Source organism: Mesocricetus auratus, unplaced genomic scaffold (genome assembly GCF_017639785.1).
Source record: "Mesocricetus auratus isolate SY011 unplaced genomic scaffold, BCM_Maur_2.0 Super-Scaffold_100026, whole genome shotgun sequence".
NCBI lineage: Eukaryota > Metazoa > Chordata > Mammalia > Rodentia > Cricetidae > Mesocricetus > Mesocricetus auratus.
Genome location: NW_024429207.1, coordinates 8,196,813 through 8,216,329, shown reverse-complemented (window position 1 = coordinate 8,216,329; position 19,517 = coordinate 8,196,813). Strand labels below are relative to the sequence as shown.

Here is a 19,517-nt window from a genome sequence, read left to right as displayed (position 1 = left end):
ACTCCATGGAAGGCTACCACTTACATGTAAGGTGGGTCTCCTGAACTACATTACCTAAGTCAGATCATCGATCAAAGGCACGTGCAGAGGCTTGTCTCTTAGGGACTCTAGATCCTGTCAAGTTGACAATATTAGCCATCATTGCTAGGCAACTGCTCAATCCTGAGATCTGAAAAAATTAATTTTCTGTCCTCAAGTGACGTTGTGCAACATATAGTAAATGAAGCATGGAGGCCAAATTAACATAATTGGCTGGTTCACTTGAATATTTAAAAAGAAGGGTTTTAGAATTCTTTTTATCGAAGGGCATTTATGAAGCCTACAATTTTAGCATATGTTACTGCTTGTATTAGTAATTAAATGTGTTTTAGGCACATTTCTAAAGTTTCATGGTAAACTTTAAACATAAAATGTGTTCTTCAGTGTTTTCTCTGCAGATGATAAGAGAGCAGCCTCCAGGGAGACACAGGGACACCTCTCAACAGTGCTAACACTCTTCTCCAGTCTGTCTGTCGGGGCAAGGCCTCACCTGGAATGTTCTCAAGTAGCTTCTGCTGTGCTCTCTGCTTTGTGTCCTGACTTTGTGCTTCGCTTCTGATCCTAGTTGGCGGTGCCAATTTCCCATTTGGCCAAAAAGCATCCCGGAAGGTGTTGATGTAGTAAACCAGCATTTGCTCACTGAATATCCAGTTCACCGTATCCCGGATTTGTCTTTTAAGAGAAAAAAATATTGCTTACTTGAAGTTTTTAAGAACTGTATATTCTATTTGCAGAAGGCACTTGCCAATGGGTAGGTTAAGATATAGCCTGATCTAAATGTTTGATGAATAAACTAATTATTTTTAAACCTTGGCTATAAAAGTTATTGTTCGTTAGCGATACTGGATGACCAACTCATTCCTGGGGTTCACATGTTTTTCTTTCTCTTTCTTTATTGTTTGATAATGTCATACACACACAATATGGGGGTTTACATTTTTCAATGGCACCCACCTTTGTAAATGTTTGCCTTCTAATCAGTATAGAAATAACAGAGGACTGAAATTTCTCCAAAGATTTCAACCCCCCTCAGACATCTGAAACACAAACCCACTTCCTGGGCCCGATGAAAAGTGGTTTGGGAAACACTCCTTGGGCACCTGCAGTCCTGGAGGAGACCAGGCTGTTTCACTGGCCCCGTAGAGTGACCATGGAAGAGAGTCCTGGGAAAATACCCTGACCCAGAGACAGCACCTTGTGCTCACTGGCCAGAAGCAAGGACACTTTCAGAGATACAGCACTACCGAGTTAACTCCAAAGGGTCACAGGAATGAAACTTGGGTTGGGGATGCTAGACCTGCACAGTCAGGCAGAAATGGCTTCTACCTAGTTACTCAAGTCTTCTAGACAGTCCTATTGGTCCAACTTTAGCCATTCTCTTGGCAATTAAAACAGAGCCTGGATGCAGCTATTAGACTGAAAGGGGAGGAAGTGGAAAGGGAAAGGATCATGTTAGATTACCAGGCCCACAAGCACCCGAGATCAAGCACGAACTAACTAATCAGAAAGCTCTGTAAGCACCTGATGTCTTGGCCAGATTTTTAAGAGTAAGAAAGGGTTTCAGGACATCTCCAAATGAATGTTCCAAGCCCAGCACTTCATACACAGCAATCAGTTAATGTTGGAGAAATGATTAAATTCTGAGTCAAACTGCAATGTTAACTGTTTTAAAGTGAAAATCAAAAGTGACCAAATACTTTGTAATTCAAATCTAGGCAAAAGAAATAATTTGTCTACTTTAATGGACTTCTGCTTGAAAATGTAACCACCAACCTGCTTTCCCAAGAAAGCTCTCTATGTGTCAACAACACACTTGGATTTCTCTAGTTTTGCTTTCAGTAAACTACTGGCACTCCATGAAGAAATTTCAGTTTGTGACTGAACATTAGGCAATTATCAGGCAAGAAAAGCACCAAAATATTTTCTTTCTATCAGCCAAAAGCTTTTGAAGTAAACCAAGTGTGTGAGACCATGGTTGGTTGCTTACAGACAAGATGCTGACAAAGACTGCTGCTGAATGTTATGATGTGTCATCCTCTGCAAATGGCAGAACCAGCATGCACCAGGTACTCCACAGTCCCCTGCCTGGTAGCAAACCCAGTGGCGGAACAGCTCAAAGTGGCCTACAGGAGGCCCTCAAGCTCCACGCAAATAACTGCCTGCCTACTCATCACGCTGCTCATTGCACGAGCAGGCGCCACAGTAGCCGGAAGAACACAGCAAGTATGCACACATGGTTAGCCAGCTCAAGCACAAGGGAAAAGGAGGCACCTGGAAATTTCTCTAGGGCCTTCCAGCACTAATCAAGTTTTCCCAAGACATAAACCGTCCATTAAATGGCTCTTTCTCTGATCAAAGGACAGCTATACAAGCCTCTGACTGACAACTTAAATTATCTTTTTTTTAATTCTAGAAAATAAAACAGAAGTAAATGTTTGTAGTAACCACCAAGAAAGCACATCCTATGTATAAATCAGTACATTTTTAGTATTGTATTAATATGTATTACAATACATTTGTAGTATATCCTGTAAAACTATATAAGCTTACATAATAAAACTATCAACTAACATTTAACCAGTGTTCAACAGCAAGATATTTAGCTGGAGAAACAATATTTTCATCTTACAACTTATTTTACAATACCAAAAAACTGATTTATTTTTAAAATTTTTAGATATTCACTCACATTTCTTTCTATCCTGCAGAAAATCCTAATGTTAATCTCTTAAAGGTCTGTATTTTGGATACTTATTTAAAAGACGCTGACAATGGCAGTTGTAAACTACAGGCACAAGGATAATGTGAAACAGGAAAGACAGGCCTGGAAGTCAGGTTTTTCTACTGGTGACCTTGGGAAAGCCATGCCACCTCTTGGTTCTGTCTCCTCACCATAGGATGAGCCACTAGATAACCTCTGATAAATAACTGCCTGCACTGTTTTCTCTGATCGCTGCTGAGGGCATGTTCTCAGGGCTGTTTGAAATACTAACAATTTCTTAGGAAGTACAGTTGCCTGACCCTGAGTTCTCACAGCAGACCCCAGAGCTTTCAAGAACAAATGCCACATGTGGAAATGGCCTGTAGAAGACTACATGTATAAACGCTTTCACGTGAATGTATACTACAATGCAGTTTAGAATATAAAAGGGCTTGTGGCGTTACTGTATGACAAACACAGCCCTCCACCATGGATGTCCACAGAGAAGAATTAACATTTTAACACTACTTCAACCCTAAAAGTGAACATATGTTGTTTTGCATTCTCTCTGAACAAATACTTGCCAGCTGGTGAGTATCTTCCTTTCATTGTGGCTAAATTGTAGCCTGAGCCCCATTATGTGACATGACAACAGAAAAGCCAAGGTACTCCATGATCCAAACGGAGCTCTTCCAGAACAGCCTTCTGACCTCATCAGCCAGAATGCTGGAGCTAGCACACATTCCCTCATTCATTCACCATGCATGCTGCAAGAGAAATTCAGAACTCTGCTTTCTAGTGCAGCCTCAGAGTCATATCAAAAGCAAAATACAAAAGGATTCTTTCCGTTAAGCCCATCAACTGCCATTCCATAAGATAACTCAACATTCAGACAAAGGATAACACATGAATTCAAACATTAATTTTGAACAACTCACTTGTTGATGGTTCTTCCAAAAGTGACCTGAACGAGAGCAATTAATGTTCTTCGCACCCATTTAAACACTAAAATATAAACCAGAAGAAAATGTTATCACGGGATATTACAAGCATCACAATTTCACAGCTGAACGAAGAATACAGTCTTGTCCTTTGATTCTATTTGAATCACAGCATCAACCACAGGCTCCATTTGTGGAGACTGGGTGTGGGTTAGCAAACACCTGCTTAGGAAACTCTTGACTAAGCTTTCATTTTTCACTAAGCAAATGGAGAGGTGAAATCTAGGAGGATCATCCCCACTCCCTTTTCTTTCTCTTGCCTACAGAAGAGCTGATATAATACTTTACTTCCTGTGTCCCTGGGCTGCTGATAACATGCCTGGTCCCCACAAGAAGACAGTGCAGTTATTGTTGTAGATTTCTGCTTGGCTTTCTGCTTTCAATTTTCTGACACAGAGCTCTCAATGAGAAATGTCTGTATTCAAATGTTGACAGACATTATCAGATATGAATGAAGTGATGGGTCTAAGTGTTCCCCTTTGAGTACTCCAGTCTGTTCAACGCTGTGTACTTTTATATCTTATGTGTTTGGAGCAAGAAAGGAGAACTGTGAAGACCAGGGTCCTGTAACACCTTCCAGAGCAGCCGGGCATACGTCACCTCCTTGCTGGACCTCTGGCTCCTCAACTGGAAGAGGATGAGAGTGAAGTGGGCTTGTATTCCTCCATCCCTAAGGGTGTTTTCTATGCATGAGGGTTCTGCCCATCACAACTTTTATTATTACCATATGGCCATTTTACAGGAGTAGATTATCAATGTAAACAAAAGAAGGAAAAAACTGGTGATATTTTTATGTTTGTAATTTGAATATAAACCAATTTTCTAAACTTATATTGTCATCTCCAGACCCTGAAATGTTTGGTTACTAAGACAGGAAGAAGTGAAAAGCTCAGATTTGGCAACAATGGAGTCAAAGGTTCAGGCCATTTGTATCCAGTAGGGAAAGTTAAAAGGAGTAAATTCCCAAAGACCTTTCCTGAGGGCGACCACACAGGAGCAACAATTGACAGAAACCTGACACTAGACCAAAGCATCAAGGGCATTCCTAACTAACTTCTGAATGATTCTCAAGGCCTAGATACACACACACACACACACACACACACACACACACACACACACACACCCCACCCCACCCCCATCCCTGCAAATGAAAGTCAAGCCGTGGATTTGGAGCCAAGCCTCAGCAATGCCTGGATCTTCTGTGTGGAATTTTCTAGAATAGCACCAAGTGTGTGCTTATTTTAGGCTGACCTTTTAGCTAGAATGAACATTTCTGTTCATGATGATAACTTTGCTTGGGTTTTCTAGGTCAGGACCGAGGTAGTTCATAGCCAACGGCTCTGGTCACAAAGGGAACTCTAGGAAGAATGCCTGACTGTTGAGGGTTTTAAAGTAAAAATCTGCCTTACTAGGTCCTTCTGTATTCTGAACATAAACAGGAACCAAAACATTTTGCTCAGTTCTCTGCCATCACTGGTATCTGCCTACTCGACTACTTTTCCTGTTCTTCCTTGGTTCCCAAGCTCCCGCCTGCCCAAATGGCCCTCTGCTTCTTTTTAGAGTTTGTTGAGAGCAGAGGCAGCTGCAGCCACCCGAGGAGTCAGTCTGCTGATGACAAATGCATCACGTCTCATTATCAAGGCCGTTCTATTTATGCCTCTCGGAAATGTCACTGACAAAACCAACTCAATCAAGGATGAGCAGGCTAAAATGCCAGCAGTTAGAGCCTACGAAGGCTGTGATGGCTCTGACACATTCACAGTGTGCTTACATCTGTTTGAGTTTATGAAGAAGGACACACCGATGCTACCAGACAGAGTGCTGCACTCTCATGGTTCCCACTTCTGTGGGAAATAGGAAGACTCAAGATTTGTGGGCAAGATTTCACTGAAGGAAAGAAAGACTGAGTGGAATACTATTGTTCTCTGGCTATACTGAATCAAGTTAAACATCAGCGACTATCTTAAAGGAATCTAAGATGCAAGGCTACAGATTTTTCATCTTAAGAGTTTACTATTTGGATGCTATTTTATCATGATCATTTCTTAAGTTAACTAGCCTCCATTTCTAAAGTTTAGCTCTAAATTTAATTATTGAAATTATTCTATATTGAATCTTCATGATATATTACACACACACACACAAACACACACACACACACACACACACACACACTCCATATCTTCAACACTGCCCTTTAATAACAGGCTATGCAAATGATTTTTTGAATAACTTTTGGTGATGAGACAATGAAGTTACACTGACTTACAGGAAAAGGTTCAATGCATTCTCTCTCTCTTAATTCAGAGAAGCACGATGCTGAGCAAACCAGGAACCCAAGTTTCAGTGTACAGAAATTCTGTCCTATGGCTGTGCCTTCAACACCAAGCATGAAGTGTAACTCCTACAGTGTCTTTAAAGTCTCTGGCATGTTAAAACACTTGTCAGGTGAATGAACATGTGGATACAAACACATCAAATGCATGCCAGGGACAGGGCAATGGTAAACAAATCTCTAACCATCAAAGGACTTACTTCCTCGAAGTTCAAAAATCTCCCCAATCAGCATGAAGCATGGCTCAGCCAAGGCATCCTTCTTTCCATCCACATCATCCCCATAATCTGACAGGTCGCTGTCTTCTTCCATCTCCTCCTGGGGTATAAGCAACACCACAAGCAGCAGGCCAGTTACCCAGGAGCATGCAGCACAACGATACAGAGCTGATTTCCTCTATCAAGTACAGACTCCAAGCCATCTACTTACGTCTATTGCTCGACTTTTATCTACCCATTTTCAATTGGAAGGACAGCCTGACTCTACAGCCAGATTCACAGTTTAGAATAAGCCAACGGGGAGGACGGAGAGGGGGCAGGAATCACTCTTTAAGTAATCATGGAAATTGTAATATAGTTTTATAAAGATGAGCTTTTTTTCATTTTGAAAGACTTTTAACTGAAATGATTTTTAATCACTGCTTTTAAAAACATGTATTTTCAGGTAACTGAGGTATTTTTAAGCTTTGCTTTAAGCATCTACTATATACTTTACTAGTCTCATTTCCTGATTTACATGTCAGCATATTTCAATTCACACATTTTGTGCCAAGCACCAAGCTGGTGTACACGAGTGCAGTGAGGTCCAGATTCTGAGTGCCTGACAGTGGTCTGGGGAGACAGACATATACAGGAATGGCAGTTTTTATAAGACAAGATGAAGCGCTGCCCAAATAACTAGGCAGCGAAAAGACAGCTGAAGATGGTCATTGTAATGTCTGCAAAGAAACCAAAGGTGAAAGCAAACCTCCAGTGCCAGGAATAGGTAACATCGTGTTGAGTCGTTGGCCAGGGGGCCCCATAGACTCCCCCAAACATCACAGTGCACTACCAAGGCTATTGGTTAGTCACCACAACTTGATGGTAGGCCCTGTGGCTGCAAGCAACACTTACTATGTCACTGAACACAGAGAAGTTGAGCTCGTATCTAACTAGAAGCTTCACCACCACGGTCTAGTATTTATTGTGCTTGAAGGTTCTCAGCATGATACCAGAGAAGAAAGGTAAGCATCCTTATTTTCCTTTCCCTTCCTTCCTTCCTTCCTCCCCTCCCCTCCTCTTCTCTTGTTAATTGGACTTAAGGTCCACTACATGAGAGACATTGGAACACTCATTCCTACATGGGATGTCTTCATATCCCTCTCCTTAAGGCTCAGGGAGCTGGGTTTTTTGTTGGTCTGTTGTTGCTTGGGAAAGGGGGGGAACATGATGTTGGGTGGGTAGGAGGTGGGGAGGATCTTGAAGGAGTTGGGGAGGGAGAAAAATATGATTGAAATATATGAAAAAATTTAATAAAAAGGAAAAAGGAAAGCTGAAATTATAGGTCCAAGAGCCAGACTAATGACAGGTCTCTGGGTGTTACCAGGTGATCAGTCAGACAGTTTCTTGGTAGCACAAGGAGTTCTCTAGAACTTCTTGGCTTCACACCAGTCCAAGAACATTAAATACTTCAAAGAGGTTGAGGAAGGTGAGCACTGAGAAGCAGCTACAACACTGATACTTAGCTTTAGTTTTATAAGACTTGTCACATGGAAAACAATGCTAGTTTTACCCAGTAACTATTGGAAGAATTTATTCTTATACTGAGATAAATCTTTTGTTTTCCATACTCATTGAGTAACCATAGTCAAAGTAAGAAATGCTGTAGCATGTATGACACTCAGTTTTGGCTGCCATTCTTGTAAAAGCGCTTGAATAGTATTCAGAAAGTCTTTGATTAAGAGAGCAGTTTCATAGTGATCAAGTCATTTGTGCATCCAAAGGGACTCCTGCCAAAGACAGGGTAATGGAGGAAAGTTATCCAGGTCTAAACAGACCTGGAGGAAGGAGGGGGTAGAGGAGCTTTCAGAGACTGGGGTTCAAACAGAGACTTAATAGAGATGTGGGCATTTCTCTTCCCAACTCAGACTGCAATAAAGTACCGCACTTTTGTTCATAGCCAGTCTCTCTGTGCGAAGTCAACAGACCAGTCCTGATGAAGAGGCAATGCCATCCAGCAACAGACTAAGGAAAAGCCAGTTTTGGAGGCTAATCTCTTCTAATTTGCTAGGGCAAGGGGCTACGTGGTCGAAACGTAAGTTAAGCCTGAGGTTCAGAATATGAGGCTGAACATGCTTGCTGTCTCTCTAGTGATTGCTTTATCACATACACTGCTGCCAGGTTCTCCACATCCAAGAATGAAGCTTTGGCCGCCTACCCTGCCACGACTTCTTTGTCTTATAGGCACATCACAGACACCTGCCAGCTTGCCCCGATGATCTGCTGACTATCCCGCAGACACACACCCGAGACATCAGACCCTCAGTGATTTACTCTGGTCACATCCCGAGGGACCCACTGCGGCAGCACTTCCTGTCTACGGTCCACTTGCCACCTTGCCATATTTCCTGTTTCTGTTTTGTAATTCTTCCAAGTGATTAACTCCCTAACATGAAGGTGATCATTGAAAATGGATGCATGTGCTTTTCAGATTTTGCCTTTCAACAAACAACTCTTCTTTCAAACAACCTTCAAAAGCTTATCTCCATGAATATATTGAAGAGGGACCACCTTTGGTCTGCTCACCTCCTGATGGGAGAAGAAGTCTCGAGGAAGTTTTTCCAGAAATGAAGATAAGGAAAAGGAGGTTTTTTTCCCCTGTACATCAATAACCTTGAGGTAGTCAGGAGAAGGGCTCAAAAAGGCATACAGGGCTTCGCTCTGACACAGTCTTTCATCTGAAAGCAGGTTCTGTGGAAGAAGAAGGCTAATTACGTCTACATAAAAAACCATCTGGGCTGCCGAGAGCTACAGAACTAACCAGGCAGAACTGACTATGTTAGGACCTTGCTTTTACCATTATTCTACACAAAAATGGCTGCATTTTTTCTCAGAATAAACTATGTACGAACACTTGTCAGCGGTCTCAATTGCAAAACAGACAGTGCCCTAAGAAGTTACCTGTGGGAGATAGAATGCAGCAGTGCTTGGTACTGCTTGATGCCATAAACACTCTTAGTTTACACATAATTCAAGATCTCTAAGGCTACCGCTTTTCAAAGACAACTTTAATCATCTGTATTTGAGCAACTTAAAGTTTGTATATTACATATGGATCCCACAAAAGACCCTTTTTTGGCTATATTCAGAAATGGTAGCCTTGTGTAGCAGGAGACAGTGTCACCTCTTTCAACAGAGTGACTGCAAATACAGTCATGTAACTTTTTACAGTGGTTCTGTCCATACTTATCTGGCCTAGGAGAAAGTACAGAACATAAACCATTCTTTTTGTTTTGTTTTTGAGACAGAGTCTTACAATGTACCCCTGGCTAGTCTGGAACTCACTATATAGACCAAACTTGACTTGAATTCACAGAAACCCACCTGCCTCCATCTCCTACGTGCTGGGATTAAATGTGTGTACCAGCATACTCTGTCATAAATCAAGTTTATGTATGAGCTAATGTAGTTACAATACAGATTAGCAATGTGATGACAAAAATGTTTCTTTCGTATCCAGTGTCATAGGAGAACAGGTTTAGAAGTAAACAAACCAAAGGAAGCCATCACCACTGAAGAATATAATGAGTGAGAGTGTCATCTCTGGGGAAGCTCTAGAGATGGGAGTCATGTATGTGGTACTGGTAATACAAACTGGGGGTGCCTTGAGAAACCAAAAGGCAAACTAGCAAGCTCTTGGGATGGTGAAAGCTTACCTCCAAATAGCTAATCTCACCCTTACACCCAAAACTTCCCACTTACTTACCTGTAAAAATTTATTTAACTGATTCTTTGACTTTTCCAGAAACTTGTGATCTATAGATTTGAAAGGCAGCTTACTGAGAGAAGGCAACTGGACTTTCTTTAAAGAAGGGACACACTGTGGGTGGGAAAGATTAAATGTTACCCTTTGAAACTACATCTTCATCTTAAGAACACTTACAGTTATGGTTAGAACAAACCAAACAGCTCCCTCTTACACTTACTCTTCCGCCCCTCTCCCCACCTTTTGGAGAAAGGCTCTCACAACGCAGTCTGGGATGACCTTGACCTTGTGATTTCCCTTTCTCAGGCTGCCTAATTCTGGGATCGCTGGCATGCACCAGCACATCCAGATAGAATGCATGCAGCGCAATCAGGCTCAACCTGGAGGGAGAGGATAGTACTGCACATGTGTGTGGGCGCACACAGCACACCATGCAGCACCGGAAGCCCAAAACACAAGCCTTTCTGCCGCAACATGTGTAAAAAGGAAACAAAGCATAGGTTGTAGCTCTAGTAATTGCTTTTCAAAGGAAACCATAGACTAAAAATATTAATAATAAAATAATAACAACGGGCCTCCTTTTGTGGGTGGAATCCTGCATTCTATCAGACCAGTGCTGGGTATGTGGTCTGTGTTATGTCATCCTTGTAACAGTTCTCTGAAGTTTCAGAGAGGCAAACAGGCAGTGAGAATGTAAATGTGCTTCCACACGTCACACAAGAGGGTCCTCACCACAGGGAACTCGCTGTAGCAAGCCGAAAGGGAAAAGGAATTGTCCAGCCATTGGTCCAATGAGGCACGACAGTCACAAAGCCATGGATTTTATACACTTTCATTCAAATTCCATAATGATTCGGTATAATTACCTTTTTCTGTTTTAAGAACATTTATTTTGCAAGTACATTTTATGTCAAAATTTATTTTCCTCTTTTGTCTTTGTTAACAAGCTAAGCTGATACTTAGCTCTAGTTTTATATGACTTGTCACATGGAAAACAATGCATGTTTTCATAGTGCTAGTTTTACTCAGTAACTATTGGAAGAATTTATTCTTATACTGAGATAAATGTTTTATTTTCCATACGCATAGAGTAACCACAATCAAAGTCAGAAATGATGTAGCATGTATGACACTTGGTTTTGGGTACCATTCTTGTAAAAGCAGTTGAATAGTATTCAGAAAGTCCTCGATTAAGAGAGCTAGAAATCTGATTCCTTATGATACTCTGCTATACTCATAGATTGGAGCCTAGCATAATCATTATGAGAGAGGCTTCATTCAGCAACTGACAGGAGCAGATGCAGAGACCCACAGCCAACATTAGGCAGAACTCAGGGAATCCTGCAGAAGAGGTTGAAGAAGGATTGTAGGAGCCAAAGGGTTCAAGACATCACAATAAAAGCTGCCCACAGAATCAACTAACCAGGGCTCACAGAGGTTCACAAAGACTCAACTGACAACCAGGGAGCCTGTATGGGCCTGACCTAGGTCCTCTGCATGTATGTTATGATTGTGTAGCTAGGTGCTCTTGTGTGACTCCTAACAGTGGGAGCAGGGACTGTCTGATTCCTTTGCCTGTTTTGGGGGCCCTTTTCCTCCTGCTGGGTTGCCTCCCTCAGCCTTAATATGAGGATTGCGCCTAGATTTGTTATAAATTGACAGGCCACGTTTGATTGTTATCCCTGGGAGGCCTGCTCTTGTCTGAAGGGAAGGAGGGGGAATGGATCTGGGGAAGAGGGGCTGTCAGGGGGGGAGTGGGAGGAGAAGAGCCAAACCACGGTTGAGATGCAGTATATGAGAGGAGGAAGCACGCACTACTCCACTACCATGACGCAGAGTATCTGCATTGGCATTCTACTGTCATAAATATGTAAGTCACACCGAAACAATGCTCATTGCTACCAACAGCAACAGACTCAGGAAAGTGTTTCCCATGTACCGCACATCCTTCTACGCTCTGTAGCATCTATTCCCTGAACCTTCACAAACAGGACGGTAGATCCAGGATGCTAGGTGGCCCTCTCTGACTCTGGGTGTTCTTGACCAACTCCTAGAGTACACACTCTGCTCCTCCTGATTTAACACTCAGCTGATTTCAGCCCGGTAAAGGGTTACAGTCTCAGCTTCAAATCCACTGGCCCTACATCCCTGGCCTCTTACATCTTTGGGGTTCTACCGCAATTTATAATGGAAGTCAGACAACCATCTGTCCTAAAGGATTTGGAGTACACTAGATTGTTTGATCCATGAGTAATTTCCAAACAGAAAGAACAATCCATTTCCGCTATGAATGGTGTGAGCACTAAAAGTCTTCATGCTCACAAATGCTACAGTCCTGTGTTCACCAGTCCGTGTTCATAAGTATTCATACCTCACTAAGTTTCCGATGTAAATTCTGAAACTCACTGAGCCTTCTTGGGACGGTCCAGTTCTTAGTTTCAACCCCTCCAACTTCTTGTAGATTTACCCTGACAAAGTAACAAGGCATTTGCTCTCCATTCTCTTCTGTCACCTTGAAAAGACAAAATAAAAAACCCAGAAAACTAAATCATGATAAGCAGAAACTAGAGAATTTTTTTTTTTTGGTTTTTCGAGACATGGTTTCTCTGTATTGTTTTGGAGGCTATCGGTCCAGCCCAGCCTCAAACTCCCGAGATCCGCCTGCCTCTGCCTCCCGAGTGCTGGGATTAAAGGTGTGCGCCACCACCGCCCGGCCAGAAACTAGAGAATTTTAATGACCTTTCCCCCAGCACACAATTACCCTCTCTCTTGTGTACCCTGCATGGTGTAATCAATAAACCCTGGGAGTCGAAGTGTGAAGGATCTTATTCTGGCAATTAGATCTTGTTATATGACACAGCAGATCTTAATATAGGGGAGATTATCTGACTAGATCTAAATTATAAGAGGCATTTTTTTGTGTGTGTGTCACAAAATAGAAAATGAAGTCACAAAGATTAGAAGCCCAAGAAGGAAACGAGCAAGAAAAGACTGATCAGATCTCAGGCTTACAAACAGGGCACTCCTCAACTCTGCCAATAATCTGAATTAGCCTGGAACTGAGTGGGTGCTTGTGGGTTTGCTGGCCCCTCAGAGTGCAGACAACCTGGCCTTGTGACACAGGAACTGGAGAACAGCTACTGTGGTGGGGTTCTTTGCTGTCCAGTTTACACAAATTCACCCCATCTGTTACACACACACACACACACACACACACACACACACACAGAGAGAGAGAGACAGAGACAGAGACAGAGAGACAGAGACAGGGGGTGGGCAACTGTACTAATTCTGAGCCTGAGTTAATAAATTAGAAGAATAAAAAAAAATCAGCAAAGAGATACTAGATTTCATGGACACCCACACGCACAGTGTGAGGCAGTAATACTATTCCACTGTTTAGGTGAGGTGTGGAGGCATGGCCAGAGTAGCCAACTTCCCACACATCTAGAAAGCGGGCCAGGCAGGATCCAAAGGCAGAAAAGTCTGGCTAATGTAAATGCATGGGAATTCCTGTAGTCCCTGTTTCTACTTCCCTTATCTTTCCAGCAACCAAGGAACCACAGCCTAGTCCTGAATAATGACTGGTTACTAGGGCCAAGTGCCCTGTGGGGAAGTACCTTGAGAGGGGCTGCCCCTCCGTCTCTCCAGGTCTGACTTGGAAGATTTAACATTGGAAGCAGCAATGCCTACAATGAGAAGGCCCTCCTCCCACAGGAGTCTACCACACTCTTGCACTTCCATGCAAATGACAATTCCATCCATAATTACTGACTTACATTTTCTTAAATGGCATTGCATGGTTGAGCACAGCACTCCCTATTCCACTGCCCCACAGCCTAGCTTAACGGGAGTGCTCTCACGCTGAACACCTGATGAACCTTCACACGTGGCTTTCAGAGCTGCCCGTTTGCCACGTCTAAAGGCTCTCTAGGTCTCTCACACCCAGTCTGTCAAGTGGCTGAGACAATGGCAGAGTGGGGATAGATAAGGACAATGATAAGAACAACTGAAAGATTGATGCCATTGTGCTCACCCACAACCCTGCATGGTGGGCGTGACTAGCTTCCCCCACTCAGGACAGGACAGCCGCAGTAACCATGCAGTAAATGCTTAAAATAAGAGCTCTTTCCTCCTAATGGAAGTTATTTTATAGTCTAAAGGTGATAGAACTAATCGAGCGAAAACAATCAAAGTACATTATAAACCTGCATAAAAATGTCATAATGAAATCTATTATTTTATACAACATATATTGATAAAACAAATGGGTAAGAAAGGGGATAAAAAAAACAAATAACCAATTGGAAAAATATTCATTACTAACGATCTTAAAATTTCTGAGATCTAACTGAACATAATGGAACAAAAAACATATTTACATTTTGATTGTTTATTATCTCCAAATACTTTCCATTTTATATCAATTATAACAGAAAAAAACAATTATTCAAGAGCATTAACTGTTCCTATCTCAAGGTTGCTTACAATCCGATGAACAAAGCAACTCTGCCTATGGTGGAGTGAGGCAGATGCACACGTGAGGCCCTGGACAGCTTCCATCGTGCAGGAGCACCCCAGAGAGGAAGCACAGGGAAAGGAAGGCAGTGGACAAAGGTGGCTTTTGACCTTCAGCCTTAATTCTCCAGGGAAAACTATGCTTTCTACAGAACGGCGGCGGCGGCGGCGGCAATACCTCTGCACTGTTGATGGTTGCTTTCCACAGGCCCAGGTTCTCACACCACCAGTCCGTTCTTGCCATGTGTAGTTGAAGATCTGCGCATTCTTTCTCTATTAGCAGTATTTCGTCCTTCAGCTTGGAAATAATCTACCACAAGGAAGAGAGCCGGGGGTTATGAAAGCAGTGCAAAGGGTCTGCAAACCAGCAGAGAAGCAGTATACGAAATCAACACACAAACAGCTGTGCTTCTATATGCTAAGGACAAAACGCCCAAACTAGGAACGGTTTCACTTAAAACAGCACCTGAAAGAGTAAGATTCTCAGGGATTAGCCAAGGAAATGAAAGAGTTCTATAATACAAACTACAAAACACGAATAGGACGATTAAAAATGGCAAATATCTGTAGAGATCCAAAGACTTAATATTGTTGCAATAACAGCAAAATCATCCAGGGCAGTCCACACATGTAATTCAATTACTGTCATAATTTCAGTGGCAGAAATACAAATATTCATTCCTAAGTTCATATGTGTTTCTTAAGAAACACCCCCAAACCCAAAGAATTTTGAAAAATAAGAACAAAGTCGGAGTACTCACTCTTCCTGCCTTCCAAACTTATAAAAACTACAGTACTCAAACATGTGGTCATATGATTTTCAATTAGGGGTCAAGAACCTCTCAACGGATGACACTAGAAAACTGGATAACCCCATGCAAAGTAATGGAGGTGGACCCCAACCATTAACTAAGAATGGACCAGACACAAAAGCTACAAAATAGATCAAGAGGGAAACAGGAACAATGGTGAATGCTGCTAGAATTATCTGCAATTTCTTGGTATGACACCAAAGGCACAGGCAACAAAACAAGTACTCCTTTAGTTTCTTGTCAAAAAAGTGTGCATCAAGGAACCCTATCAAAACAGTAAAGATGCCAATCACAGAAGGGGAGAAAAATACTTACATAAACATATTTGATAAAGCTTCAATGATAGGACTATCAAGAGAACTTCTGAACCTCAGTAACAACACCAAGCAACCTAACTTAAGAATGGGGAAAGGACTTGTATACACATTTTTTCCCAAAGAAAACACACAAATGGTTAATAGGCACATGAAAACATGGCCAGTGATACTAGTAAGTAGGGAAATGCAAGTCAAAGCTACAATGAGGCCCCTTTACTGGGATGAGGACCATCACAAAAATAAAAGTGGAGAAAGGAAAAATAAAGGGTAGAGCCTAGAACCCTTCTGTGTTGTAAAACGGTACAAAAGCTGGAAATGCTATGGTTGTTCCTCCACTAATACAAAACAGAGTCCCCAGAGAGCCCTGCAAATGCACTTCTGGGAACATATCTAAAAGAACTGGAAGTGGGATTTTGAGGTAATTTCTATATACCAATGTTCACAGCAGCATTATCTGTAACAGGAAACCATGTCTACTGAAGGATGGATGGGTAAACAGAATACTATTACATCTTAAATGCCACATTTGCCCTTCCTTAGATGTCACATCTTTCATGTAAATTTGCAGTTTACAGACAACAGCTTCCTCTGAGAAGTCCTCAGGGCTTCCAGCCTCAGAAGGCTACGAGAAGCCCCGTGTCTACACCCCTGTCCTCAATGTTACCATCACTAGCCCTGGCTTTTCAATCCATAGAACCAGCATATGTGATTCCTGAGGGCTGGGGGCAAACTGTCACATTGTCTGGTATTACCGTATGAGGAGACCAGAGCTAATGTCAACTTCCAACTTAGTCTTTGAGGAAGGGTGTTTCACTCAACCTGGAGCTCGTTGTTTGGTTTTGGGTGGCACAGCTGGCCAGAGCTCTGAGGACACACCTATCTGCAATCCCCAGCACTGCATTATAGATGCACATTGTCATGCTTAGCTTTCACATGGGGCTTGGGGATTTGAACTTAGGTCCTCGTGCTTGTGCAGCAAACACTACTTGGCATCTTGCCAGTCCCTCGCTTCTCTGGCTTTTCATGTCATCAGCAGAGAGTGAGCTTCTGCAAGGGTTACAGTTTGCTTCAGAATCAGAACTTCTCTACAGAAATAAAGTAAAACCTGGGCTAACTTTACATGCAACAGCCAATGATACCATTGGTTAAGAGATCCAGAGTGAGGAGAACACTATTATACATGTGCCATGCCGACACATATTTAACTCAAAAAGAAGAAAATCATTCTGGTAAGGGTTTTGTGGGTGTCCATTAATTGATAGATTGCCAAAGTCTTTTCAGCATCAATCTTTAAAAATAAAGAAATAATAAAAACATGCCTGTTATACGTATTTTATATATTTTACATTTTCCAACCCAAACGACTTAAAAGGCAGATGAGCCTCCTCCTGGAGCCCCGAGCCCTGAGCACAACTGTCAGGAGTGGAGTGCTCCCTGCACAGCCCAGGGACAATTTGATTTAACAGGAAATGAGGACTGCCCTTGCTGGGATCCGAGATTAGTGTTCAAATTAAGCCATCACAACACTGAAGCCTCCAAATCGCTTGAGGATCCCTTCATGTAATTATGGCTCAGAATGCTTAGCCCACGATTATTAGAAATTCTTTCAAGACAGAGTAAAGAATGTCTCTCAGGCAAACGGTGACCCAAACAGAAAATAATCCACTGAACACTGTGGCACTCATCTTTCATATGGTTTCCTAGGAACACATCTTACTTTAAAAAGGTAAATCCAGAATAAATACAACTGTCCTGGGGGAACATGTCACACAGCAGACTGACTGTGTCAGCTGATTCCGCTTATCATGACTAACACACTAACTGGGAGTGACGCCACGTTGAGGGAGACTAAACCTATTCTTGTGACAGCACTGGAGACCTGGTACTTGTTTCCTTTCTCCATCACAACTCTGGAAAGGGACACAATGGGCTAGACTCTTCAGGGCTTTCTCAGTGTCTTCTTCAAAGAAGGCCCACTGCTCCAACTAAACACTGGCTGCATAATACATGAGTTAGTCTTTTGACTGCAGACTGGTAAATGCTTATATCATCTTGATTTGCTTACAGCATTGCTTCAGAATTACTCTCCCACTGGATAGTCACGAAAGAAGATGGAGATACAATGTGATTCAAAAAAAGTTGTTTTACTACAAGCTGCTCTTCTCAGCACATTCAGGAAAGCTGGAGGAGACCCATGGAGTGGACTAAACCATCCTTTGGGAACACTGCGTGGTCATCAGTGCTGCCCATGCCTCCTACAGCACTATGCGTGGCTTCTACATGGTGGTGGGACTCCAAACTCAGGCTCACTCTTGCATAGCAAGCACCTTACCCCACAAGGCCCAACCTACCCCTACTGTTTACATTTTTTAATGTTACTTATTTTTATTTTATGTATACGGGTGTTTCATTGGCATGTATGTCTGTGTACCACATACATGCAGTGCCCACAGGGGCTAGAGAGGGCAGCAAATCCTCTGGAACTGGAGTAAAAGGTAGTTGTTAACTGCCATGTGGGTTCTGGGAACCAAACCTGGATCCTCTGCAAGAGTAACAAATGCTCTTACCCACAGGTCATCTCTCCAGCCCCAAGTTGTTTATAGCTTTATCTGTTTAAGTTAATTTTCAAAGACATATTTACTTTGTTTTTCATGCATGTGTGTTTGTGTGCATGTGTGTCTGTGCATTGTCTGTGTGCCTGGTACCTGCAGAGCAAAGACAAGGGCGTCAGATACCTTGGAACTAGGGTCACAGAAGATGTGAGCTGCCATGTGGGTATTGTAAATAGAACCCAAGCCATGCTCTTCAGTACTGAGCCATCTCTCCACTCCCTAGAATTCTACAGAAAAACTTAACTATGCCTTTCTCCTTCCCTAGCAAAGAGAAAAGTCAAATTCTTTGGGACCACTTTAACAGATGTTCAGAATTGCAATGAAAAGGGAATATCTAAGGTTTTCAAACTTCCAGTCCTCTTGGCTTTTAGTGAAGCAGTTTTCATAATTCTGTGCAGCTCCCCAGGTTGTAGAAGAAAAACCTAACAAAGGAACTTGTTCCCAATTGCTCAATTGTTCGTCATTCTTAAAGAAGCTGACAGTTCTCAGCATAAAGGGAAAACTACTATTCACAAAGAAGACAAACTTTCAGAGACAACCTTGAAAGCAGGACAGTTACCTTCTTATCGGGTTTTGGTGCATTTTGAATAGAACTTAGAGCTTGCCTTTTATATTCAAGTTTTTCACTCAGCTCTCGAAGTTTGTTTACAGCAAAGCTGGCTTGATCGCTAATCCCGCTGGTGCCTTCTATGGCTTCCTCACCAGCCTCACTTCCTGAACTCTGGCGGAAAAAGCAGTAAGCCAGCATGTCTTAGAATGACAGAAAGTCACCTCTCACCCACTGCACAATCCTGTCCCCAAACACCAGATTCCCGTGACGGGAAGAATGCTGCACAAGAACCTCCGCAGTGCTTTTCTCCTTCCCCAGCAAAGACAGAAATCCAGTCATCCGGAACCAGGGTAACGGGTGCTCAGAAAGCATGCACAGAAAGGAAAATATCTAACAGCCCAGGTGGGAGGGGGACCCCATGGATCAGTTCCAACTATGGGGATCTGTGGGACAAGGGGGGGTAACTGAGATGCCCGCCATCCCTTCAACTGGAATGCTCTCTCTCCATCTCTGCAGAAACCAGAGCTCACCCTCCCCAGCGTTCCAACAGCGCTATGAAATACTTTAAAATAAAGGGTCTATATTTAACAACTCCATAGTATTTTTGTGAATTTTTTATTTTGTTTTGGATTTTTTTGTCTTATTGGTCTTTTGCCCATTTATTTT

General features: G+C 42.4%; 1 protein-coding gene across 3 annotated transcripts in view; it reads right to left on the bottom strand.

Annotated features, from left to right (window-relative positions):
- The window catches only part of Snx25 (sorting nexin 25), a 96,647-nt gene that overhangs the window by 1,567 nt on the left and 75,563 nt on the right, over positions 1-19,517 (bottom strand). For 2 of the 3 annotated variants that reach the window (XM_005066667.4, XM_021225203.2), the window contains 8 exons: positions 18,861-19,022; positions 14,739-14,870; positions 12,414-12,554; positions 10,043-10,156; positions 8,863-9,027; positions 6,280-6,397; positions 3,679-3,745; positions 530-711 (listed from right to left, as the gene is read on the bottom strand). In XM_005066667.4, coding sequence (XP_005066724.2) covers positions 530-711; positions 3,679-3,745; positions 6,280-6,397; positions 8,863-9,027; positions 10,043-10,156; positions 12,414-12,554; positions 14,739-14,870; positions 18,861-19,022 — 1,081 coding nt within the window. The remainder of the gene's footprint in view (positions 1-529; positions 712-3,678; positions 3,746-6,279; positions 6,398-8,862; positions 9,028-10,042; positions 10,157-12,413; positions 12,555-14,738; positions 14,871-18,860; positions 19,023-19,517) is intronic. The other variant, XM_013110849.3, reaches the window with a different exon arrangement.